The 27,966-nt window shown below is 50.8% G+C and overlaps 1 protein-coding gene across 2 annotated transcripts in view; it reads right to left on the reverse strand.

Moving 5' to 3' along the window:
* Window positions 1-27,966, reverse strand: part of PDZD4 (PDZ domain containing 4) — a 297,010-nt gene that overhangs the window by 17,390 nt on the left and 251,654 nt on the right. Inside the window, exons 5-6 of one of the 2 annotated variants that reach the window (XM_069209426.1) lie at window positions 10,149-10,211; window positions 6,429-6,527 (exon numbers count right to left, since the gene is read on the reverse strand). In XM_069209426.1, the coding sequence (XP_069065527.1) occupies window positions 6,429-6,527; window positions 10,149-10,211 (162 nt within the window). The remainder of the gene's footprint in view (window positions 1-6,428; window positions 6,528-10,148; window positions 10,212-27,966) is intronic. The other variant, XM_069209427.1, reaches the window with a different exon arrangement.

Consider the following 27,966-nt stretch of genomic DNA (forward strand, 5'->3'; position numbering starts at 1 on the left):
CAAGGGTGTATGACAGCACCAACCGAAGAACCTCGGAGAGTCCCACCTCCAAGGGTGTATGAGAGCACCACCGCAAGGGTGCTTGAGAGCCTCAACCCAAGAATTCTGGAGATCACCACCCCAAGGGTGTATGAGAGCACCAACCCAAGGGTGTATGAGAGCATCAGCCAAAAACTGTGGAGAGCACCAACTCAAGGGTGCCTGGGAGCATCAACCCTAAGGACATCCAACAGCAGCAACCCAAGGATGTATGAGAGCAGCAACCCAAGAACTGTGGAGAGCACCAACCCAAGGGTGTATGAGAGCACCAACCCAAGAACTCTAGAGAGCACCATTCCATGGGTGTATGAAAGCTCCAACAGATATAACTGTGTAGAGCACTTTCCAAGGGTGTATAAGAGCACCAGCCCAGGGGTCAAGGACAGCATGAACCTAAAGAATGTCTGATAGTACCAACCCAAAGGACATCTGACAGCAACAACCCGATGTATGAGAGCACCACCCCAAGGGTCCTTGAGATCCTCAACCCGAGAATTGTGGAGATCACCACCGCAAGGGTGCATGAGAGCCCCAACCCAAGAACTGCGGAGAGCCCCTACCCAATAACTGTGGAGAGCACCACCCCAAGAGTGCATGAGAGCACCAATCCAAGAACTGTGGAGAGCACACACCAAGGAGGATAAGAGCACCAATCCAAGAATTGTTGATAGCACCAACCCAAGGATGTATGAGAGCTCAACCCAAGAATGTATGAGAGTCTCAACCCAAGAGAGTATGAGAGTACCAAGGGTGTATGAGAGCCCACCCCAAGGACTGTGGAAAGCACTGACCCAATGGTGTATGAAAGCCCCAACCCAAGGGTATATATAAAAGCACCAACCCAAAACTGTGGAGAGCTCCAACCCAAGGGTACACAAGAGCCCCAAACCCAAAGATGTATGAGAGCCCCAGTCCAAGAACTGTGGAGAACTCCATCCCACAGCTGTTTGAGAGCACCAACCCAAGAACTGTGAGGTGCACCACCCCAAGGGTGCATGAGGGCTCCAACCCAAGAACTTTGGAGAGCCCCAACTCAAGGGTGTATGAGAGCTTCAACCATGGAACTGTGGAAAGCCCCCACCCCAAGGGTGTATGAGAGCACCAACCCAAGGGTGTATGAGAGCACCAACCCTGGAAGGGTCGAGAGCCCTAACTCAAGGGTGTACAAGATCACCAACCCAAGAACTGTGGAGAGCCCCACCCCAAGGGTGTATGACAGCATCAACCCAGTAACTGTGGAGAGCCCCTATCCAAGGGTGTATGAGAGTACCAACCAAAAGATGAATGAGAGCACCAACCCAAGAACTGTGGAGAGCACCAACCCATGGTTGTATGAGAGCACTACCCCAAGGGTGCATGAGAGCACCAACACGAGTGTGTATGAGAGCACTAGCCCAAGAACTGTAGAGAACCCCAACCCAAGGGTGTATGACAGCACCAACCGAAGAACCTCGGAGAGTCCCACCTCCAAGGGTGTATGAGAGCACCACCGCAAGGGTGCTTGAGAGCCTCAACCCAAGAACTCTGGAGATCACCACCCCAAGGGTGTATGAGAGCACCAACCCAAGGGTGTATGAGAGCATCAGCCAAAAACTGTGGAGAGCACCAACTCAAGGGTGCCTGGGAGCATCAACCCTAAGGACATCCAACAGCAGCAACCCAAGGATGTATGAGAGCAGCAACCCAAGACCTGTGGAGAGCACCAACCCAAGGGTGTATGAGAGCACCAACCCAAGAACTCTAGAGAGCACCATTCCATGGGTGTATGAAAGCTCCAACAGATATAACTGTGTAGAGCACTTTCCAAGGGTGCATAAGAGCACCAGCCCAGGGGTCAAGGACAGCATGAACCTAAAGAATGTCTGATAGTACCAACCCAAAGGACATCTGACAGCAACAACCCGATGTATGAGAGCACCACCCCAAGGGTCCTTGAGATCCTCAACCCGAGTATTGTGGAGATCACCACCCCAAGGGTGCATGAGGTCCTCAACTCAAGGGTGCCGGAGAGCATCAACCCAAAAGACATCTGGCAGCAGATACCCAGGGATGTTAGAGAGCAGCAATGTATGAGAGTACCAACCAAAGAACTGTGGAGAGCCCCAACCCAAGAACTGTGGCAAGCCCCACCCATTGGTATATGAGAGCACCAACCGAGGGTTGCAGGAGAGCATGAACCCAAAGAATGTCTGATAGTACCAACCCAAAGGACGTCTGATAGCAGCATCCCAAGGATGTATGAGAGCACCACCCCAAGTATGCTTGAGAACCTCAACACAAGAACTGTAGAGATCACCACCCCAAGCGTGTATGAGAGCACCTGCCCAAGGGAATATGAGAGCAGCAACCCAAGAAATGTGCAGAGCACCACCCCATGGGTGTATGAGACACCAACCCAAGGGTAAAGAGCGCCCCAACCCAAGAACTATGGAGAGCTCCAACCGAAGGGTATATGAGAGCACTAGCCTGAGAACTTCAACCCAAGGGCGTATGACAGCCCCAACCCAAGGGTGCTGGAGAGCATCAACCCAAAGGACGTCTGGTAGCAGCTACCCAAAGATGAATGAGAGCAGCAACGTATGAGGGTACCAACCCAAGGGTTTATGACAGCACCAACCCAGGGGTGCAGCAGAGCATGACCCAAAGAATGTCTGATAGTACCAACCCAAAGGACGTCTGACTGCAGCAACCCAAGGATGTATGAGAGCACCACCCCAAGGGTGCTTGATAGCCTCAACCCAAGAACTATGGAGATCACCACCATAAGGGTATATGAGAGCACCAACCCAAGGGCGTATGAGAGCACAAACCCAAGGGTGTATGAGAGCATCAGCCAAAAACTGTGGAGAGTACCAACCCAAGGGTGCTTGAGAGCATCAACCCTAACAACATCGGACAGCAGCAACCCAAGGATGTACGAGAGCACCAACCCAAATACTGTGGAGAGCCCCAACCCAAGAGTGTGTGAGGGCCCCAACCCAAAGGTGTATGGGAGCCCCAACCCAAGGGTGTATGAGAGTCTCAACCCAAGAGTGTATGAAAGTCTCAACCCACGAGAGCATGAGAATTCTAAGGGTGTATGAGAGCCCCAACCCAAGGGTGCTGCAGAGCATCAACCCAAAGGACGTCTGGTAGCAGCTACCCAAAGATGAATGAGAGCAGCAACGTATGAGGGTACCAACCCAAGGGTTCATGAGAGCACCAACCCAGGGGTGCAGGAGAGCATGATCCAAAGAATGTCTGATAGTACCAACCCAAAGGATGTCTGACAGCAGTAACCCAAGGATGTATGAGAGCACCACCCCAAGGGTGCTTGAGAGCCTCAACCCAAGAACTATGGAGATCATCACCACCCTAAGGGTGTATGAGGGCACCTGCCCAAGGGGGTATGAGAGCATCAGCCAAAAACTGTGGAGAGCACCAACCCAAGTGCGCTTTAGAGCATCAACCCTAAGGCCATCTGACAGCAGCAACCCAAGGATGTATGAGAGCAGCAACCCAAGAAGTGTGATGAGTACCAACCCAAGTGTTTATGACAGCTCCAACCCAAGGGTGTATGAGAGCACCAACCCAAGGGTGTATGATAGCCCCAAACCAAGAACTGTGGAGAGCCCCAACTCAATAACTGTGGAGAGCACCACTCGAAGGGTGTATGAGAGCACCAATCCAAGAACTGTGGAGAGCACCAACCAAAGAACTGTGGAGAACTCCAACCCAAGGGAATATTAAAGTACCAACCCAAGAACTGTGGAGAACTCCAACCCAAGGGTGTATGACAGTACCAACCCAAGAACTGTTGGGAGCACCAATTCAAGTTTGCATGCGAGCCCCAACTCAAGGGTGTATGAGAGCAGCAACCCAAGAACTGTGGAGAGCACAGGTATACGAGAGCACTAATCCAAGAAGTGTGGAGAGCCCCAGCCTAAGGGTTTATGAGAGACCCAAATAAAGAACTGTGGAGAGCCCCAACCCAGGGTGTATGAGAGCCCCAACCCAGGGTGTATGAGAGAACCAACCCAAGAACTGTGGAGAACTCCAACCCAAGGGTGTATAAGAGCACCGACCCAAGAACTGTGGAGAACTCCAACCCAAGGGTGTATGAGAGCACTGACCCAAGAACTGTGGAGAGCTCCAACCCAAGGGTGTATGAGAACACACCCAAGGGTGAGGGAGCCCCACCCCAAGGGGGTATGAGAGCTCCAACCTAAGGGTGAATGAGAACACCAACCCAAGAACTGTGGAGAGCCTATACTAGAGGTGTATGAGAGCACCAACCCAAGGGTGAATGAGAGCACCAACCCAAGGGTGAATGAGAGCACCAACCCAAGAACTGTGGAGAGTCTCAATCCGAGGGTGTATAAGAGCAGCAACCCAAGAACTGGGGAGAGCATCAACCCCAAGGGTGTATGAGAACACCATCGCAAGGGTGTATGAGAGCCCCAAACCAAGGGTGTATGAGAGCTCCAAACCAAGGGTGTATGAGAGCCCCAAACCAAGGATGTATGAGAGCCCCAATCTTAAAATGCATGAGTCCAACACTAAGAACTGTGGAGAGCACCAATCCAAGGGTTATGAGAGCACCAACTCAAGAGCTGTGAGAGCATCAACCCAAGGGTGTATGAGAGCACCAACCCAAGAACAATGAGAGCATCACTAAAAGGGACTTTGGTGCCATTTACAGCCGACCTCAGGGCTGTGAGAGCACCAACCTAAAAGCCTGTTACCACACCTGTCCAAGAACTTCTAGGAGCACCACCGAAGCACGCCTTGGAGCACCAACCCAATACCCATGTGAACACCACCCAAAATACATGTAATGCAGCAGGCAGGGAACTCTGCACAGGCAGATCTAGGCACAGGCACCTGTGCACACAGACTGCACATGCATCCCTTTGCATGGGGGGCTCTGCAGGTTTTGCTGTAGACTTCTGATGCTGGCCACAGGCAGCCAATTGGCAGGCCACCGGAGTCCATCACAGACACCAGCAACTTTCAACAGAGCAGGGCCAGCCCTTGAGTACCTGGAGGACAGGTGGTGGTTGTGAGATCCCTGCACTCGGGGTCCCTGCTGAAGGAGGTTCTGGTCAGTGGAGGTGGAAGGGACGGGGTCTTCACATGCAGCGAAACAGCTCTATTTCAGCAGGGGCCAGTCCTGGAGGCTTTGATGCCACCTAGTGGTGTATCGTACTCAGAGAGATTGTGGTATAGGACCCTTAGACCTCCAAAAATCATTTCTGTTATCATAACTAAATATAAGTCAAGTTTATTTATTGTGTCAGCCTAGCATATCCAGGCCATACAATATATAAAAACATGATATCTTGCATTAGAAAACCATTCCAGAGCATGAAAACATACGAATATGATGTGTATGGGGGTGAGGGGGTAGGCATCAAGAGGGGTACTCGACCCGGTATGAGGTTCAGGGGTGTCAATCGAAGGGAGGACAAGTCTAAACATTCTTCATGTACCTCAAATGTACCCAAGAATTTAGGGCTGTATGCCTAAACAGAGCTGCTCTCCTCTTCCATCAGAAGAAATACATGTTGGGATTGTGTTCCTTGGCTGGTGACAAAATCACAAAAACAAATACCCACATGGCAGGAAATGCATGATTTGGTCATTGAAGCTTGCAGGATGCAGACTAAACACTGCTGTGCGTGTTTGTTGGGGGAGGCCCAGGGACGTCTTAAGGCATGGGCAGAGTGGGCCCCAACCTTTCAGGGGGACCCCTGATAATGCCTGTTCTGTAAAAAATATTTGCTTTATGACCTTGAATACTTCTCAGTCAGACTGTTTTAAACACCGTTTTCCTTTAATCTATTTTTATTGTAGGAGATGTGTGAGAGTTTGTTACAGACATTTTGCAGAGAAATGATGTGTTTATATTTCTTTCGGGATCCATAAAAAAGTTTATTTCAGCTCAAAACAGGACCTCGCATGTGGGAAATGGGAGCGGTCACAGATTATTTGCAGTAACATTTGTGAGCTGCTGCGTTAAAATATTGTAAACACACATCACTATCCCTGAATATTAGATATAAACATTTAGAATTTGGCCCAGTGTGTCTGTGAACCGTCAGGGACCCGGCCAAAGAGGGCAGGAATAGCTGAAATTGGATCGTAAATGTCATGCTGTTCCGAACAGGGGCCCCCTAAATCCTTTAGATATCACTGGGCTCAAACCGACCCTTTAAGAATGAAGCTCGCATGCTACTCTGAATGGAGAGGTGGTGAGGCCCATGGCTGCCGGCCCCAGGGCCTGCCCACCAACCTGAGGAGGTCCATCTTTGTAGGGAGTGTGGCACCCCCTCCTCCGCCCTCGGCACACACGTCCTGACGCCCCGGCCCTCCTGGCACCAGCCTGGTAACGCCGCCCCTTTCCTCACCTCTGTCTCAGGTCGCGCCACCAGCAGCGAGATGGTGTTTTCCTCTTGTGTCAAAATGGAGACGGCTTCCTCCCGGTTCTGCACGTCCACCCCATTGATCTGGACAAACAGAGAGACGTCACAGGCATCAAAAACACGCACTCTACCCATGTGTCACACACAGTGTGGCCCCGGTGCCCAGCACTGACACCTCCACAGAACTCTTCCAAGGCACCCCGATCTTCTCACAAGAAATATCTGCAACTTACATCTGCGACAGACCCAAGACTTGTAGTAAACCCTGACAGTGTTACAACACTTCACAAGGTACGTACGTCACTCTTTGTGTAACCTACAGACCAGCCCTAATGGGAAATGAAAATGCTTATCAAGCGAAAGGAATGCATAATCAGTTCCTCGCTGCTATGATGGCAATGAGCTATCAATGTTAATGAATGTCTTTAAATGTAGATAAACTTATTTGACGTATACATGAAGTGGTAGTGTTGGCATAGTGATATATGAACTTATATGTCCAAACTCTATTACTCTGTGTGTATGCTTTCTGTCCACCGTATTAGATGGCGGGTCTGTATTTTGTATTTTTCAAGTAGGATGACAAAAGTTTGCTTTTATAAGTGATTTTAATTGTTCTCTAATATTCTGGTCATCAGTCCTGAAGAAGTTCCTATTTACAGAACGAAACGTGTTGGTGGTGTTTTGGACGTTTTTGAAGAACTAGATAAAGAATTATTTTGAGAAAATCAGAAGTTCTCGATAAATTTAATTAAACAGAAAAAATTATCCCCAAAAATTATTTCAGGAATTAATTTTTTCCTAACTATATTCTTTTATTATGATACTTTAGACCCCTAGGGAGTGTCCCTCTAACTTCTGAAGCCCCCCATACCAAGGTCCTTACGCTGTGCCACCCTCTCCGGTGTGGTGGGGTGTGTGCTGTGGCCCCCGCATGTCGCTTAGGGACCTTGGGTGGACTCAGTGATGACTGACCACAATGTCCATTCCCCTGAAGGCTCTCTTTATCCTTCTTTGTGGATGTGACACACCACATACTGCTGTGGCAGGGGTCCTGCATGTCTGGTAGACTGAGAGAATACACATGTGTGTCTATCTGACCCAGAGCCCGAGGGCCCCGTCCACACACACCGCCTTGTGCAGGGCCCTGTTGGCAGGATCTGACAGTCAGCAGTGCTGAGGTATTGCCTCCACTCAGTCCTTCCTTTGTAGACAGGCTCACCTTCTACCGCTCACATCCTCACCGCCCAACCTCACGCAGTTGCACAGTGCTCCACAATTCTCACATCTAGGTGAAGGTACAATGTGACGCAAACTTTTCTGAGTGTGTTTCTAGTATGTGAATCGATGCACACTACATTGTTACTCCCATGCTGCAGTGAGGGGTCACTTCTCAGCTGGAGTAAACTATCCGGGCTTCGGTGCTGTGCAGACTGTGCCTGTGAGTAGCTGCCCCCTTGTAAAGGGCCTTAAGGAGTGATTCCCCCAGAGTTCCCAAGGGCCACTTGGACATCCAAGGTTAACTCCTGCTTCTGACTGGTCTGTGAGTGTCATTTGTGGCACTGACTGGCGGAGTCTGTTTTAATCTTCGCAGCAGAGTTGCAGAAGTTTGTATACACACAGGTCGGAAGAGGTGGGAGGAACTACAGAGGCAAAGGGCGAGTCTGATGGCAGCTCGAGCGGGAAAAGGTGCAGGGCCCGGGTGGGCTTCAGTCAGAGAAACATAGCTGGATCCACTGCCCAAAATCTGCCATCAGCATCTCCTAAGAGGTCTGTCTCCCAGCACAGACACCTAGGGTCCTATTCACAAAGGTAAACCTTCATGTGTAGATTTACTACTAGTAACTATGCCCTTACACGTTTGAGTAACTTTCCTACTTTGGGCTAAGTGTAAAGGGTAGACTTGCATGTCTCTGCCCCCTGACAGAGAGTGTGCAACCAAATTTATGAGTGTAAAGTTACTTCGACCAGAAAGAAGCAGTAACAAGTCCAGTCCCACACATGACCAAGGACTGATTCTGCAACACCACCCCACAGGAAATAATGGAGGTAGGAACGTAAAATAAAACTCTATAGGATATTAAGTTAAACTAAATGTAATTATTTTGAGGCACACACACACACACATATATATATATATATAAAATATACATAAATATAAAATTTTAATTTGTAAAAAACATTACAAGAACTTAAATAATTATTTTGGTAGTTTTTAATTTGTAAATATAAACATTAAAAATAATATAAATTTAATATGTTTAAAATATTTATTTAATTCAAATGTAACTTAGTAGTGCAGTAGATTTTTTTAAATTGTATTCTACATTTAAAATAAATATATAAAATTAAATCATAATATTTAATATAAATGTATTTATAGTATTTTTCAAGTTTAATAAACGTTTAAAATGTTCCCTATACTTTACCATACGAAGATGTATGTGATGATCTCTCTATGGTAAAGTGTAGCGGAAAGTAAGAAAAGTTTGATAAACTTTATAATAGATTAATAAGAATATTTTGTTGTTCAATATTAATGAAAATAAATGTCATTTTCATACATTTATTTTAAATGTAGAACAAAATAAAACTTAATTTTGAATTAAATCTTTAATTTAAATATATTAAATTAAATAAAAAAAAATTTCCTCATGTTTAAATGAAAAAATAGGCTCCCACCTAAAGTGTTTTTTTATCATGCTTTAATATTTTTTTTAAGCGATTTATAGAATTCACTCAGTCTGGGTGAAGATCTCTCTATCATAAAGTAAAAAAAAAAGTATATTAAGCTTGATAATAAACTAGTAACAACATTTCTATGGTAAATAGAACAAAGTAACACAAGTGCTACAATACTATTAACTTCATTTAATTAAATCTTACTTAACTGAAGTATATTAAATTAAATAAAAATATTTTTCCTGATGTTTAAATGGAAAAATAAGTTCCGTCCAAAATTTAAAAAACATTTTATCAAGTTTTAATCATTATTAAAAGTGATTCACAGAATGATTTAAAAGTAGTTCATACTTTAATAAAAGTGACTATTTTGATAATTTATAAATTCCAAAAAAGTTGGTAAAATATTTTATAATTACACGATAAACATGTTTTATTTAAGAATTTTTTAGAGATTTCTTTAAAATACCAAATTATAGTTATTTATTTTTTTCACTATTTTAAATAATTTAATTTAATTAAACATTATTTTCTATAGTGTTTTATCTGGAGTCCGCACGTACATTATTTTCTGTGGGATGGTTTGCAGTACCAGTGGTTGGCCAGGGGTGGTGCTAGACTTATTACAGTTTCCTTTTGGCAGTAGTAACTTGCCTTCATGAATTTGGCTCCACCCCCGTTTCAGGGGGCGGAGCTGTGCAAGTCTACACTTCTGAGTAATTTTACATTCTGATTTTGTGAATAGCCCAAGGTTGTAAAGTTACTCAAAAGTCTAATAGTAAAGTTACATGTGAACTTACTCACAAGTGTAAGTTACCTGTGTGAATAGCCCGATGTGTGTCCCGAGATGTAGCGTGTCCTGCAAGGTGTGTCAGACATTGGTGTGTCATGCGAAGAGTTTTCAGACACTGCAGAAGTCCAGTGTAATGTGCCCAGGCATGACAATGTGCTGTGTAGTATCCCCAGACGTGGCGCATGTCTGACATAGCATGCCAAGGCACAGAACTATGGGGGTTCGTTTACCTGCAGGATGCGGTCCCCTTCTCTGATCCGGCCATCCTTGGCAGCAATGCTGTTGGGGTTCACCTGCCGAAGACACAAGGGGGATCTCAGCAAAGCAAGCGAATGCAGGGGTGGGGTGCAAGCAGGTGGGGGAGGCCAGTGGCAGGAGTAGCTCACTTGTGAAAGGGCGATAAGGGCATTGGTGCAGAGGGGTGCATGGTGGCTGCAGTGATGGGACCATGTGGGTGGTATGAGGGTGCTTGTGGGTGTAGCTGCAAGTAGGTTGTGGGGGTAAATGCAGGCGAGAGTGCGCTTGTGGGACACATGCATGTGGAAGGAGAGCGCTGGTGGTTGTGAGGTGGATGTGGGTGATGGAGGGCAGTGGGAGTTGGGTCCCAGGTGGACGCAAGGAGGCAGGCAAGCATGCGGGTGGGTGATGATGCAGGAAGATGTGTGACAACCCAGGAGAACAGAGGCCACAGGGGGCAAAGAATGGCGCAGGGACAGCGGCTGGACCGAAGCAACACATAAAAAAGGCACAAGAGGTACTCTAAAGGAGTGAGTCGAAGCGTAGATGAGTGTGAGTGAGTGAGTCAATGCGTAGGTGAGTGGATGGCTGCGGGAGAGCTGGCCTAAGTGAATCAATAACTGAGCAAACGTGTAATGGAGTCATTGAGGTAGAAAAAAAACATTTATCTTTACCCAGCCCTGCATCGTTAACGAGCATCAACAACAGGCTTTCCACAATGATGCTTTGTTTGGTTGATGTCTGTTTAGGTTTTGAGGCTTATCGTGACATCATTCACCAGATGACCCTTTATCAGGTGGACTGCTTGGAGTTTGAGAGCTATTGTGACACTATTCTTCAGATGCCCTTGTGAGGCAGAGACATCAAAGTTCTTCATCTGGTGCTGCAGAACTCTATTTGTAAGTCCAACACCTCAAACACTGCTTGTGTTTCATCCAGACCTGGATACCTTGCACTCACCTGAAGCCTAACCCAACGAGACAGAATTCCTTCTAATTGCCAAGAACAACAATTAAATGATCCAAAGCTCTCTTTACAACATGAACCTGGATGGGACTTGAACTTAAATTTTTATCCAATGCCAAGTCTCTCAGATTCACCCTGGACACCAGTCACACTCGAGGGACATATCACCAAGAAAGTTGAGAGGGACTACTGCTAGCTACTAAAGAAGTGAATATATTAATCCCAGAAAAGGAGTTCAGATCAGCCATTCAAACTCTTGTACTCTTGCATCTGTACAGTGACAACGCCCTGCCCCACAGCGTGCGAAACTCCACACTGGTCCCCCTTGAAGGCATCCTGAGCGCCACAGCGTGCTTCATCGAGTGCCTGATGACATATGATCACATACCCCCCTCACCCCCACACTGATGGAAGTCCACCTGCCCCCCTTGCTGGAACACACCATCTTTAAACCCATGGGCATCATCAAAAGGTCGATTATGGCCAGCACCCCTGCTTATCTTGCAGACAAGGTCACCGTCTCTTTTGGGTCTTGGCACACCACCAGGCTGTAGATGAGAAGGGTAGGAAAGAAGACACAAGGCAGGAGGCCTTTGCGTCTGTGCACCCAGGACCTGGAAAAACATCCCTGTATCCATCAGGACCACCCAACGCTGCTGAGTTTAGTCAAGAGCTGACGATGCACCTACTTAAGGAACAGTGCATCATGATAAAGTAACGGGGTACTTTCACTCTTAGAAACCAGCCACCTCGCTAATCACTCACTGGCTGTCTCTGCCTTTGCACAGTGTCTCTGCTGCGTTTTGGCTAGGTTTGTGCTCTACAAACATCACATCTATACTTCCAATCAAAGACAGTAATTGGTTTAGGGAGGGAGTGTCTAGCTTGGTGTATAATGGCTACAGCCACAAGTTAATTTATCTGTGACTAAAAGTCTAAGAGCCTCATTTTGAGATTTGCAGTCATGAGACCGCCAAACTTGCGGTGGCGGTCGGACCGCCAAAGGACCACAGTCCCCACCAGGATCATAGTTTCCCAACCAGCCATGGCGGTGCTGATATCTGCGCTGCCTGGCGGATTCCAACACTTCTTTCCGCCAGTCTTTTCATGGCGGAGAACTCGCCATTGAAGGCTGGTGGTAAGGAAGTGCTCAGGGCCACGGGGGCCCTGCACTGCCCATGACCATGTCGTGGGCAGTACAGGGCCTCCCCTGCCCAGCACCGCCACAATGCGCACTGTCTGCGCATTCCGAGGGTCCTGGAGTGTTAGGATATTGTCTCGCACCCTTAAGGGAGCTGAGGGCAATATCTTAACACTGTTCCCGCCGGGAACGCATATTACAATGTTTTAGTCAGTTAGCCCGACGGGAACATTGTAATACGTCCAGGGGGAACGTCACCACTATGGCAGTGGCGTCCTCCCCGTGAGTTTGGCAGTCCCGTGGTGGGAGCGCCAAACTCTTAGTGAGGCCCTAAGTGAGTGAAGATGCCATTGAATGAGTTTCTTCATGGGCTGAGTAAATGAACAGTGGAATGAATGACTTGTCGAGAGGGTGGAATTAGTAGTGAATGGCTAAATGGCTTTTCCAATATAGAATGTCTGAGTGAGGGACTGCTTAGAGAACTGAGTGTTGGAGTGAGTTCATACCTGTGTCAGTGAATGGCTAGTTCCCTGGGTGTGTAAGTGACTGAGAAGTGGCTTAGAGAGTGGGATGCATTGTAGCCTTTGATTAGCGCTTCGTACCCTGTTGTGTGGCGTCAAAGCACATTATATGATGGGTAGCATGTTACATCATAGGGGAGTGCTTATGCAGAGCGTTGCATCTGTGGAGATCCTGCGTGGAAAGTATTTTGTGTTGTGCATGAGCCTCCACAAAGATGTTATCTTACCTTGGGGTGTTGTGCCTCGAAGTCAGATGAAGGAGGGGGCATGAAAGGGGCGCTTAAAATGTATCTGCGATAAGCCGGCCCTTATAATTGACCGTGGAGCTGCTCTGGTATGTTTCAGGATTTCTATGATGCTAGAGGCAGGCCTCTACCTCAGTGGCTTAATGAAACATGACCCCCCCCCCCCTTCCCCCCCCATAAAGGACATTGAGAGACCGCCATCTGAACTAACTCAGAAGCTCTCAGGCCAAGATACTGAGCTAATGGGGTCCCCTGGAGCCCGGAGCCCCCCCTCCACAATCGGCAGGCGCCGTGGGAGCCTTTGTTACGTCACTGATGTATTTCTGTGGTCTGAGATACAGGTAGTGCTGTTGGGAGGGGGATGGGAACCAAAACATATAGGCAGCAAAGCAGCGCTAACCTACCAGAGGGGTAGTGGGGTGCCGTGTGCGTGGGCACCCAAAAATTGGGGGAATCAGAAAAGGCAGCATTAATCCATTTAGCAGCATTTTTTAAGGCAGATATGCTATCAGATGTGTAAAATGGTGCAAACGACCTTAAGAGAATGAGCACCAGTGTGTGAAAGCACGTCGGAATGAGTGAGAGAAAAGTGTCGTGGTGAGTGACTGACTGCATAGAGAGGTCAGGGCAGCAGGCCTCCTGAGGTAGTGTGCAGTCAGTCGTTGGCATCAGACACTGAGTACATTAGGGAGAGGGCACCCCTGCTAAGATCTTAAAACGTAAACAGTACGCCACGTGCGCGCGTGACGTGCTTCCCCTCAGGTGTGCCACGCCTCATAGCACGTAGGTGCGCCTCCTTTTCTCACCCGCAGTCACGCCTCTTAACACGCATGTCACGCCTTTCAGCTGGTAGGCGCAGGCCGCGTTGTAGTAGCATCTCTTCTCACCTGCTGCCCCGCATCCGACCGGGCTGGAAGGACAGCAAAAAACAGCTAAAGGGGGTCTCGTGAGGGCTACAATCCGCAAATACCTGCCATCATTTTAGAAGAGGAAAGTGAGACATTTGTACAAAATAAATGGGGAGAATGTCTTTCTCCCATTGACTTCTATTTTTTTCTGCAGTTTTATTTAGGGCTTGCTCGACCTGAAGGTACTGCTATGGTTTACATGAGCCCCAGTTTTTGGTAGCACAGGGAGATCAAGAGATTTGCCCAAAATCACAGGCTGTTGAGCCGATGCCGAGACTCAAAACTGGTTCCAAAAGCTTCAAAGTCTGCAGTTACACCACGTCCTCTCCCTATTTCAGGTGAAGACTGCCAAAATAAAGCCACTTTTGGCAACACAAATTGGGACTATTGGCATGTATGTGTCCAGGAGCGCAGCAGGCGAGGCATACCAGAGGGCCAGAGAGGATGGAGAGGGGGACCCGGTACACTGGGTTGGAAAACAGGCCTGGGGGGGCAAATTAAAAGTGGCTCCCATTAGCCATTAAAAAAGTGGGCCACATTTACAAATCAGTGCAGGTCTGGACTTGTGAATTCACGCCGTACTCGGGTTTTGCAACCTAGGGGCGACTCCATGGATCTAAGCTTGCTGCAGGCAATGTTTGTGCTAATGCTAGAGGGTAAAAAATGACCTGTTTGACCATAAAACAGGTGCACAGAAAGCCAAAAAAACAGTCCTCACACTCACCTGTAAGACCAGCCCATCGGGCACTGCCTGCATGGCCTGTGGGCTAGTCTGACCCAGGAGGGGACCAGTGAGGAGCACTCCAGGCCACTGCACACACTGGTTGGTGCAGGGAGGGGGGGGGGGGGTGGGTGGTAGAAAGATTCCCTCTCTTTCTTGAGATTATGAGTGGTCTCAGCCAGGCATCATGTCGGGGGCTGGTGGTTGTCATGGGCGAATAGATGGGCTTGTACAGTCCACTGCCCCTCTACCCATCAGAGCATGTGAGTCTCTGTGGAAGACCTGGGGAGGCTGCTCTCCAGCCACCGAGACCCCCCTCATCTCTTTATCATCCAGCCACCGAGACCCCCTCATCTCTTTACCCTCCAGCCACCGAAATCCCCCGTCATCGCTTTACCCTCCATCCACCGAGACCCCCCCATCTCTTTATCATCCAGCCACCGAGACCCCCCTCATCTCTTTAACCTCCAGCTACCGAGGACCCCTCCCTCATGTCCCTACCCTCCAGCCACCGAGACCCCCCTCATCTCTTTACCCTCCAGCCACCGAGGCCCCCTCCGTCATCTCCCTACCCTCCAGCCACCGAGGCCCCCTCCCTCATCTCCCTACCCTCCAGCCACCAAGACCCCCTCCCTCATCTCTTTACCCTCCAGCCACCGAGCCCCCCCATCTCTTTACCTTCCAGCGACCGAGACCCCCTCCCTCATCTCCCTACCCTCTAGCTACCGAGACCCCCTCCCTCATCTTCCTACCCTCCAGCCACCGAGACCCCCCTCATCTCTTTACCCTCCAGCCACCGAGTCCCCCTCCCTCATCTCTTTACCTTCCAGCCACCGAGACCCCCTCCCTCATCTCCCTACCCTCCAGCTACCGAGACCCCCTCCGTCATCTCCCTACCCTCCAGCAACCGAGACCCCCTGTCTTATCTGTTTACCCTCCAGCCACCGAGACCCCTCCCTCATCTCTTTACCCTCCAGCCACCGATACCCCTCCCTCATCTCTTTACCCTCCAGCCACCGAGACCCCCTCCCACATCCCTTTGCCCTCTGAGCTTTGCCCTCTGAGGCTCCTGCCCTTGTCTCTTTGCCCTCTGAGGCTCCTGCCCTCATGTTTTTGCCCTCTGCTGCTCCTGAATGTGCTCCAGCGTCCTGCGTGCCCGTTACTCAGTTGTTGCTCATCCTTGGGCTGTCGCTACAGACTCTTAGCCAGAGACGTAGCTCCCATTGGTGCAGCAGGAGCAGTGGCACCAGGGCTCAGAACCCTGTGGGGACCTACTGAACCCAGATAATTGCTGTATTTCACCATCCAACAGTAGCCAGTGGGGTCACATCCTTGCTTACATCAGGGCCCACGGCACCCTTGCCACGCCTCAGCTTCTAGCGGTGTGTAGCGTCTTCATTGGCAGAAACCATTTAAGGCCACATAACAAGAGCCATCCTTAGACATGGAAAAAACATACTCTGGGGGCTCGCCATGCAGAGTGGGTGGGAGGGCACTAGGGGCTGTCAAGCGCTGCGTGGCAAAGGGAATGCCCTTCAAGAGCCCATCATGCCCCCAGCATGTTATGGTCAGACCATGGACTGCTGGCCTCAGTGGTCAGGATTGTACGTAGGCACTGCTAGGCAGCTGCCTAGTGTCACTAGAAGAGAGCTCCGCTTATCTCACGTGTGCCCCAGGGGTACCAAGGCCTCCATGAGCCCTGCTGCGGAAGCATTCATTCAAATAACTGAAAACCAAAATGAGCCTTCCCTCTGAAAGCTACATAAGAAGGGCTGTGAAAACCAGTCTGTACTGAGGACTGGAAGAGAGAGAGGGAACAGTGCTTCGGGGGAGGGACTGAAAGTCTGAGGGGAATGAGGCCACTGCTCAGTTTCTTAGAACAGGAACAGTATCTTCACCAAGTGCACGAACAAGTCAGTCCCCCTCCTTCGCTGCACTCTGTAACAACTGAGTGCTTGCTCCTGGCTGGGGTACGGTTCATGCTGGAGAAAGGGGGGACCCCAGTGTGAATTACCCAGCGGTGGCTCTTTCCTCCAGAGCAGTGTCACCCCCAAGAAGCCTCTCTGCATCTGAAACCCATCGCCATCAAAGGAAGCTGAGTGAGACCGGACAAGGGTTTCACTCAGGAGCCACCGGGCTCCCCCGAGTGTGAGGTGCAGCTTTATAAAGTTGCCCCATAAGATATCAAGGCCAGAATATGGGCAGCGCCATGAAGGAGGTATATATGGCTAGGACGCAGCTTATAATGCGCCCTCTGTGATGCCCTACGCTGGGCTGCGCCATGAAGGAGGTATATATGGCTAGGACGCAGCTGATAATGCACCCTCTGTGATGCCCTACGCTGGGCTGCGTCATGAAGGAGGTATATATGGCTATGACGCAGCTTATAATGCACCCTCTGTGATGCCCTACGCTGGGCTGCGTCATGAAGGAGGTATATATGGCTAGGACGCAGCTGATAATGCACCCTCTGTGATGGCCCTACGCTGGGCTGCGTCGTGAAGGAGGAATATATGGCTAGGACGCAGCTGATAATGCACCCTCTGTGATATCCCTACGCTGGGCTGCGTCATGAAGGAGGTATATATGGCTAGGACACAGCTGATAATGCACACTCAGTGATGGCCTTAGATGGGCTGCGTCATGAAGGAGGTATATATGGCTAGGACGCAGCTGATAATGCACCCTCTATGATGGCCCTATGCTGGGCTGCGTCATGAAGGAGGTATATATGGCTAGGACGCAGCTGGTAATGCGCCCGCTGTGATGGCCCTACGCTGGGCTGCGCCATGAAGGAGGTATATATGGCTAGGACGCAGCTGGTAATGCGCCCTCTGTGATGGCCCCACGCTGGGCAGCGCCATGAAGGACGTATATATGGCTAGGACGCAGCTGATAATGCGCCCTCGGTGATGGCCCTACGCTGGGCTGCGTCATGAAGGAGATAGGTATATATGGCTAGGACACAGCTGATAATGCACACTCAGTGATGGCCCTACGCTGGGCTGCGTCATGAAGGAGGTAGGTATATATGAGTAGGACGCAGCTGGTAATGCACACTCAGTGATGGCCCTACGCTGGGCTGCGTCATGAAGGAGGTATATATGGCTAGGACGCAGCTGGTAATGCACCCTCTGTGATGCCCTACGCTGGGCTGCGTCATGAAGGAGGTATATATGGCTAGGACGCAGCTGGTAATGCACCCTCTGTGATGGCCCTACGCTGGGCTACGTTGTGAAGGAGGTATATATGGCTAGGACGCAGCTGGTAATGCGCCCTGTGTGATGCCCTACGCTGGGCTGCGCCGTGAAGGAGGTATATATGGGTAGGACGCAGCTGATAATGCGCCCTGTGTGATGCCCTACGCTGGGCTGCGTCGTGAAAGAGGTATGTATGGCTAGGACGCAGCTGATAATGCGCCCTTTGTGATGGCCCTGCGCTGGGCTGCGTCGTGAAGGAGGTATGTATGGCTAGGACGCAGCTGATAATGCGCCCTCTGTGATGCCCTACGCTGGGGTGCGTCGTGAAGGAGGTATATATGGTTAGGACGCAGATGATAATGCACCCTCTGTGATGGCCCTGCGCTGGGCTGCGCCGTGAAGAAGGTATATATGGCTAGGACGCAGCTGATAATGCACCCTCTGTGATGGCCCTGCGCTGGGCTGCGTCGTGAAGGAGGTATATGTGGCTAGGACGCCGCTGATAATGCACCCTATGTGATGGCCCTACGCTGGGCTGCGTCGTGAAGGAGGTATATATGGCTAGGACGCAGCTGATAATGCACCATCTGTGATGCCCTGCGCTGGGCTGCGTCGTGAAGGAGATATATATGGCTAGGACGCTGCTGATAATGCACCCTCTGTGATGCCCTACGCTGGGGTGCGTCACGAAGGAGGTATATATGGCTAGGACGCAGCTGATAATGCACCCTCTGTGATGGCCCTACGCTGGGCTGCGTCATGAAGGAGGTATATATGGCTAGGACGCAGCTGATAATGTACACTCTGTGATGGCTCTAGGCTGGGCTGCGTCATGAAGGAGGTATATGACTAGGACGCAGCTGATAATGCGCCCTCTGTGATGGCCCTACGCTGGGCTGCGTCATGAAGGGGGTATATATGGCTAGGACTCAGCTGGTAATGCACCCTCTGTGATGGCCTTAGCTGGGCTGCGTCATGAAGGAGGTATATATGGCTAGGACGCAGCTGATAATGCACCCTCTGTGATGGCCTACGCTGAGCTGCACCATGAAGGAGGTATATATGGCCAAGACGCAGCTAATAATGTACACTCAGTGATGGCCCTACGCTGGGCTGCGTCATGAAGGAGGTATATATGGCTGGGACGCAGCTGATAATGTACCCTCTGTGATGCCCTATGCTGGGCTGGGTCATGAAGGAGGTATATATGGCTAGGACGCAGCTGATAATGCGCCCTCTGTGATGCCCTACGCTGGGCTGCGTCACGAAGGAGGTATATATGGCTAGGACGCAGCTGATAATGCGCCCTCTGTGATGGCCCTACGCTGGGCTGCGTCACGAAGGAGGTATATATGGCTAGGACGCAGCTGATAATGGACACTCTGTGATGGCCCTAGGCTGGGCTGCTTCATGAAGGAGGTATATATGGCTAGGACGCAGCTGATAATGCGCCCTCTGTGATGGCCCCACACTGGGCTGCGTCATGAAGGAGGTATATATGGCTAGGACGCAGCTGATAATGTACACTCTGTGATGGCCTACGCTGAACTGCGCCATGAAGGAGGTATATATGGCGAGGACGCAGCTGATAATGCGCCCTCTGTGATGGCCTTAGCTGGGCTGCATCATGAAGGAGGTATATATGGCTAGGACGCAGCTGATAATGTACCCTCTGTGATGCCGTACGCTGGGCTGCGCCGTGAAGGAGGTATATATGGCTAGGACGCAGCTAATAATGTACTCTCAGTGATGGCCCTATGCTGGGCTGCGCCATGAAGGAGGTATATATGGCTAGGACGCAGCTGATAATGCACCCTCTGTGATGGCCATATGCTGGGCTGCGTCATGAAGGAGGTATATATGGCTAGGACGCAGCTCATAATGCACCCTCTGTGATGGCCCTACGCTGGGCTGCGTCATGAAGGAGGTATATATGGCTAGGACGCAGCTGGTAATGCACCCTCTGTGATGGCCTTAAGCTGGGCTGTGTCATGAAGGAGGTATATATGGCAAGGACGCAGCTGATAATGCACCCTCTGTGATGGCCTACGCTGAGCTGTACCATGAAGGAGGTATATATGGCTAGGACGCAGCTAATAATGTACACTCTGTGATGCCCTACGCTGGGCTGCGTCACGAAGGAGGTATATATGGCTAGGACGCAGCTGATAATGCACCTTCTGTGATGGCCCTACGCTGGGCTGCGTCATGAAGGAGGTATATATGGCTAGGACGCAGCTGATAATGTACACTCTGTGATGGCTCTAGGCTGGGCTGCGTCATGAAGGAGGAATATATGACTAGGACGCATCTGATAATGCGCCCTCTGTGATGGCCCCACATTGGGCAGCGCCATGAAGGAGGTTTATATGGCTAGGACGCAGCGGATAATGCGCCCTCTGTGATGGCCTTAGCTGGGCTGCATCATGAAGGAGGTATATATGGCTAGGACGCAGCTGATAATGTACCCTCTGTCATGCCGTATGCTGTGGTGAGCCGTGAAGGAGGTATATATGGCTAGGACGCAGGTGATAATGCACCCTCTGTGATGGCCCTACGCTGGGCTGCACCATGAAGGAGGTATATATGGCTGGGACGCAGCTGATAATGCACCCTCTGTGATGCCCTACGCTGGGCTGCGTCATGAAGGAGGTATATATGGCTGGGACGCATCTGATAATGCACACTCAGTGATGCCCTACGCTGGGCTGCGCCATGAAGGAGGTATATATGGCTGGGACGCAGCTGATGATGTACACTCTGTGATGGCCTTAGCTGGGCTGCGTCACGAAGGAGATATATATGGCTGGGAAGCATCTGATAATGCACCGTCAGTGATGGCCCTACGCAGGGCTGCGTCATGATGGAGGTATATATATGGCTAAGACGCAGCTGATAATGTACCCTCTGTGATGGCCCTACGCTGGGCTGCATCATGAAGGAGGTATATATGGCTAGGACGCAGCTGAAAATGCACCCTCTGTGATGGCCCTACGCTGGGCTGTGTCATGCAGGAGGTATATATGGCTGGGACGCAGCTGATAATGCGCCCTCTGTGATGGCCCCACGCTGGGCAGCGCCATGAAGGAGGTATATATGGCTAGGACGCAGCTGGTAATGCGCCCCCACGCTGGGCTGCGCCATGAAGGAGGTATATATGGCTAGGACGCAGCTGATAATGCACCCTTTGTGATGGCGCTGGGCTGCGTCATGAAGGAGGTATATATGGCTAGGACGCAGCTGATAATGCGCCCTCTGTGATGGCCCCTGTTGGGCTGCGTCATGAAGGAGGTATATATGGCTAGGACGCAGCTGATAATGCCCCCTCTGTGATGGCCTTACGCTGGGCTGCGCCATGAATGAGGTATATATGTCTAGGACGCAGCTGATAATGCACACTCAGTGATGGCTTTGCGCTGGGCTGCGTCATGAAGGAGGTATATATGGCTAGGACGCAGCTGATAATGCACACTCAATGATGGCCTTAGATGGGCTGCGTCATGAAGGAGGTATATATGGCTAGGACGCAGCTGATAATGCACCCTCTGTGATGGCCTTAGCTGGGCTGCGTCATGAAGGAGGTATATATGTCTAGGACGCAGCTGATAATGCACCCTCTGTGATGGCCGTAAGCTGGGTTGCACCATGAAGGAGGTATATATGGTTAGGACGCAGCTGATAATGCACACTCTGTGATGGCCTTAGCTGGGCTGCGTCATGAAGGAGGTATATATGGCTAGGGCGCAGCTGATAATGCACACTGAGGGATGGCCCTACGCTGTGCTGCGTCATGAAGGAGGTATATATGGCTAGGACGCAGCTGATAATGCACCCTCTGTGATGGCCGGAAGCTGGGCTGCGTCACGAAGGAGGTATATATGGCTAGGACGCAGCTGATAATGCACACTCAGTGATCGCCCTACGCTGGGCTGCGTCAAGAAGGAGGTGTGTATGGCTAGGGTGCAGCTGATAATGCACCCTCTGTGATGGCCCTACGCTGGGCTGCGTCATGGAGGAGGTATATATGGCTAGGGCGCAGCTGATAATGCACCCTCTATGATGGCCCTACGCTGGGCTGCGTCATGAAGCAGGTATATATGGCTAGGGCGCAGCTGATAATGCACCCTCTGTGATGGCCCTACGCTGGGCTGCGTCATGAAGGAGGTATATATGGCTAGGGCGCAGCTTATAATGCACCCTCTGTGATGGCCTTACGGTGGGCTGCTCCATGAAGGAGGTATATATGTCTAGGACGCAGCCGATGATGCACACTCAGTGATGGGTTTGCGCTGGGCTGCGTCATGAAGGAGGTGTATATGGCTAGGACACAGCTGAGAATGCACACTCAGTGATGGTCTTAGATGGGCTGCGTCATGAAGGAGGTATATATGGCTAGGACGCAGCTGATAATGCACCCTCTGTGATGGCCTTAGCTGGGCTGCGTCATGAAGGAGGTATATATGTTCAGGACGCAGCTGATAATGCACCCTCTGTGATGGCCGTAAGCTGGGTTGCGCCATGAAGGAGGTATATATGGTTAGGACGCAGCTGATAATGCACACTCTGTGATGGCCTTAGCTGGGCTGCGTCATGAAGGAGGTATATATGGCTAGGGCGCAGCTGATAATGCACACTCAGTGATGGCCCTACGCTGTGCTGCGTCATGAAGGAGGTATATATGGCTAGGACGCAGCTGATAATGCACCTTCTGTGATGGCCATAAGCTGGGCTGCGTAACGAAGGAGGTATATATGGCTAGGACGTAGCTGATAATGCACACTCAGTGATGGCCCTACGCTGGGCTGCGTCATGAAGGAGGTATATCTGGCTAGGACGCAGCTGATAATGCACACTCTGTGATGGCCCTATGCTGGGCTGCGTCATGAAGGAGGTATATATGGCTGGGACGCATCTGATAATGCACACTCAGTGATGGCCCTACGCTGGGCTGCGTCACGAAGGAGGTATATATGGCTGGGACGCAGCTGATAATGCACCCTCAGTGATGGCCCTACGCTGGGGTGCGTCACGAAGGAGGTATGTATGGCTGGGACGCAGTTGGTAATGCACCCTCTGTGATGGCCTTAGCTGGGCTGCGTCATGAAGGAAGTATATATGGCTAGGACGCAGCTGATGATGCACACTCAGTGATAGCCCTACACTGGCCTGCGTCATGAAGGAGGTATATATGGCTAGGAAGCAGCTTATAATGTACCCTCCTTGATGGCCTTACGCTGGGCTGCGTCATGAAGGAGGTATATATGGCTAGTACGCAGCTGATAATAAGCCCTCTGCTCTGTGATGCCCTACGCTGGGCTGCGTCATGAAGGAGGTATATATGGCTAGGACGCAGCTGGTAATGTACCCTCTGTGATGGCCCTACGCTGGGCTGCGCATTAAGGAGGTATATATGGCTAGGACGCATCTGATAATGCACACTCTGTGATGGCCCTACGCTGGGCTGCGTCATGAAGGAGGTATGTATGTCTAGGACGCAGCTGGTAATGCACCCTCTGTGATGGCCCTACGCTGGGCTGCGTCATGAAGGAGGTATATATGGCTAGGACGCAGCTGATAATGTACACTCCGTGATGGCCTTAGCTGGGCTGCGTCATGAAGGAGGTATATATGGCAAGGACGCAGCTGATAATGCGCCCTCTGTGATGGCCCTACGCTGGGCTGCGTCATGAAGGAGGTATATACGGCTAGGACGCAGCTGATAATGCACCCTCTGTGATGGCCCTACGCTGGGCTGCATCATGAAGGAGGTGTATATGTCTAGGGCGCAGCTTATAATGCACCCTCTGTGATGGCCTTACGCTGGGCTGCGCCATGAAGGAGGTCTATATGTCGAGGACGCAGCTGATAATGCACACTCAGTGATGGCTTTGCGCTGGGCTGTGTCATGAAGGAGGTATATATGGCTAGGACGCAGCTGATAATGCACACTCAGTGATGGCCTTAGATGGGCTGCGTCATGAAGGAGGTATATATGGCTAGGACGCAGCTGATAATGCACCCTCTGTGATGGCCTTAGCTGGGCTGCGTCATGAAGGAGGTATATATGTCCAGGACGCAGCTGATAATGCACCCTCTGTGATGGCCGTAAGCTGGGTTGCGCCATGAAGGAGGTATATATGGTTAGGACGCAGCTGATAATGCACACTCTGTGATGGCCTTAGCTGGGCTGCGTCATGAAGGAGGTACATATGGCTAGGGCGCAGCTGATAATGCACACTCAGTGATGGCCCTACGCTGGGCTGCGTCATGAAGGAGGTGTGTATGGCTAGGGTGCAGCTGATAATGCACCCTCTGTGATGGCCCAACGCTGGGCTGCGTCATGAAGGAGGTATATATGGCTAGGGCGCAGCTGATAATGCACCCTCTGTGATGGCCCTACGCTGGGCTGCGTCATGAAGGAGGTATATATGGCTAGGGCGCAGCTTATAATACACCCTCTGTGATGGCCTTACGCTGGGCTGCGCCATGAATGAGGTATATATGTCTAGGACGCAGCTGATAATGCACACTCAGTGATGGCTTTGCGCTGGGCTGCGTCATGAAGGAGGTATATATGGCTAGGACGCAGCTGATAATGCACACTCAATGATGGCCTTAGATGGGCTGCGTCATGAAGGAGGTATATATGGCTAGGACACAGCTGATAATGCACCCTCTGTGATGGCCTTAGCTGGGCTGCGTCATGAAGGAGGTATATATGTCTAGGACGCAGCTGATAATGCACCCTCTGTGATGGCCGTAAGCTGTGTTGCACCATGAAGGAGGTATATATGGTTAGGACGCAGCTGATAATGCACACTCTGTGATGGCCTTAGCTGGGCTGCGTCATGAAGGAGGTATATATGGCTAGGGCGCAGCTGATAATGCACACTGAGGGATGGCCCTACGCTGTGCTGCGTCATGAAGGAGGTATATATGGCTAGGACGCAGCTGATAATGCACCCTCTGTGATGGCCGGAAGCTGGGCTGCGTCACAAAGGAGGTATATATGGCTAGGACGCAGCTGATAATGCACACTCAGTGATGGCCCTACGCTGGGCTGCGTCAAGAAGGAGGTGTGTATGGCTAGGGTGCAGCTGATAATGCACCCTCTGTGATGGCCCTACGCTGGGCTGCGTCATGACGCAGGTATATATGGCTAGGGCGCAGCTGATAATGCACCCTCTGTGATGGCCCTACGCTGGGCTGCGTCATGAAGGAGGTATATATGGCTAGGGCGCAGCTTATAATGCACCCTCTGTGATGGCCTTACGGTGGGCTGCTCCATGAAGGAGGTATATATGTCTAGGACGCAGCTGATAATGCACACTCAGTGATGGGTTTGCGCTGGGCTGCGTCATGAAGGAGGTGTATATGGCTAGGACGCAGCTGATAATGCACACTCAGTGATGGTCTTAGATGGGCTGCGTCATGAAGGAGGTATATATGGCTAGGACGCAGCTGATAATGCAGCCTCTGTGATGGCCTTAGCTGGGCTGCGTCATGAAGGAGGTATATATGTCCAGGACGCAGCTGATAATGCACCCTCTGTGATGGCCGTAAGCTGGGTTGCGCCATGAAGGAGGTATATATGGTTTGGACGCAGCTGATAATGCACACTCTGTGATGGCCTTAGCTGGGCTGCGTCATGAAGGTGGTATATATGGCAAGGGCGCAGCTGATAATGCACACTCAGTGATGGCCCTACGCTGTGCTGCGTCATGAAGGAGGTATATATGGCTAGGACGCAGCTGATAATGCACCTTCTGTGATGGCCGTAAGCTGGGCTGCGTCACGAAGGAGGTATATATGGCTAGGACGTAGCTGATTATGCACACTCAGTGATGGCCCTACGCTGGGCTGCGTCATGAATGAGGTATATCTGGCTGGGACGCAGCTGATAATGCACCCTCAGTGATGGCCCTATGCTGGGCTGTGTCACGAAGGAGGTATGTATGGCTGGGACGCAGTTGGTAATGTACCCTCTGTGATGCCCTACGCTGGGCTGCGTCATGAAGGATGTATATATGGCTGGGACGCATCTGATAGTGCATACTCAGTGATGCCCTACGCTGGGCTGCGCCATGAAGGAGTTATATATGGCTGGGACGCAGCTGATGATGTACACTCTGTGATGGCCTTAGCTGGGCTGCGTCACGAAGGAGATATATATGGCTGGGAAGCATCTGATAATGCACCCTCAGTGATGGCCCTATGCTGGGCTGCGTCATGATGGAGGTATATATATGGCTAAGACGCAGCTGATAATGTACCCTCTGTGATGGCCCTACGCTGGGCTGCGTCATGAAGGAGGTATATATGGCTAGGACGCAGCTGAAAATGCACCCTCTGTGATGGCCCTACGCTGGGCTGTGTCATGAAGGAGGTATATATGGCTGGGACGCAGCTGATAATGCGCCCTCTGTGATGGCCGCACGCTGGGCAGCGCCATGAAGGAGGTATATATGGCTAGGACGCAGCTGGTAATGCGCCCCCACGCTGGGCTGTGCCATGAAGGAGGTATATATGGCTAGGACGCAGCTGATAATGCACCCTTTGTGATGGCGCTGGGCTGCGTCATGAAGGAGGTATATATGGCTAGGACGCAGCTGATAATGCGCGCTCTGTGATGGCCCCTGTTGGGCTGCGTCATGAAGGAGGTATATATGGCTAGGACGCAGCTGATAATGCCCCCTCTGTGATGGCCTTACGCTGGGCTGCGCCATGAATGAGGTATATATGTCTAGGACGCAGCTGATAATGCACACTCAGTGATGGCTTTGCGCTGGGCTGCGTCATGAAGGAGGTGTATATGGCTAGGACGCAGCTGATAATGCACACTCAGTGATGGTCTTAGATGGGCTGCGTCATGAAGGAGGTATATATGGCTAGGACGCAGCTGATAATGCAGCCTCTGTGATGGCCTTAGCTGGGCTGCGTCATGAAGGAGGTATATATGTCCAGGACGCAGCTGATAATGCACCCTCTGTGATGGCCGTAAGCTGGGTTGCGCCATGAAGGAGGTATATATGTCTAGGACGCAGCTGATAATGCACACTCAGTGATGGGTTTGCGCTGGGCTGCGTCATGAAGGAGGTGTATATGGCTAGGACGCAGCTGATAATGCACACTCAGTGATGGTCTTAGATGGGCTGCGTCATGAAGGAGGTATATATGGCTAGGACGCAGCTGATAATGCAGCCTCTGTGATGGCCTTAGCTGGGCTGCGTCATGAAGGAGGTATATATGTCCAGGACGCAGCTGATAATGCACCCTCTGTGATGGCCGTAAGCTGGGTTGCGCCATGAAGGAGGTATATATGGTTTGGACGCAGCTGATAATGCACACTCTGTGATGGCCTTAGCTGGGCTGCGTCATGAAGGTGGTATATATGGCAAGGGCGCAGCTGATAATGCACACTCAGTGATGGCCCTACGCTGTGCTGCGTCATGAAGGAGGTATATATGGCTAGGACGCAGCTGATAATGCACCTTCTGTGATGGCCGTAAGCTGGGCTGCGTCACGAAGGAGGTATATATGGCTAGGACGTAGCTGATTATGCACACTCAGTGATGGCCCTACGCTGGGCTGCGTCATGAAGGAGGTATATCTGGCTGGGACGCAGCTGATAATGCACCCTCAGTGATGGCCCTATGCTGGGCTGTGTCACGAAGGAGGTATGTATGGCTGGGACGCAGTTGGTAATGTACCCTCTGTGATGCCCTACGCTGGGCTGCGTCATGAAGGATGTATATATGGCTGGGACGCATCTGATAGTGCATACTCAGTGATGCCCTACGCTGGGCTGCGCCATGAAGGAGTTATATATGGCTGGGACGCAGCTGATGATGTACACTCTGTGATGGCCTTAGCTGGGCTGCGTCACGAAGGAGATATATATGGCTGGGAAGCATCTGATAATGCACCCTCAGTGATGGCCCTATGCTGGGCTGCGTCATGATGGAGGTATATATATGGCTAAGACGCAGCTGATAATGTACCCTCTGTGATGGCCCTACGCTGGGCTGCGTCATGAAGGAGGTATATATGGCTAGGACGCAGCTGAAAATGCACCCTCTGTGATGGCCCTACGCTGGGCTGTGTCATGA

The sequence above is a fragment of the Pleurodeles waltl genome, chromosome 10, assembly GCF_031143425.1.
Source record: "Pleurodeles waltl isolate 20211129_DDA chromosome 10, aPleWal1.hap1.20221129, whole genome shotgun sequence".
Lineage (NCBI taxonomy): Eukaryota > Metazoa > Chordata > Amphibia > Caudata > Salamandridae > Pleurodeles > Pleurodeles waltl.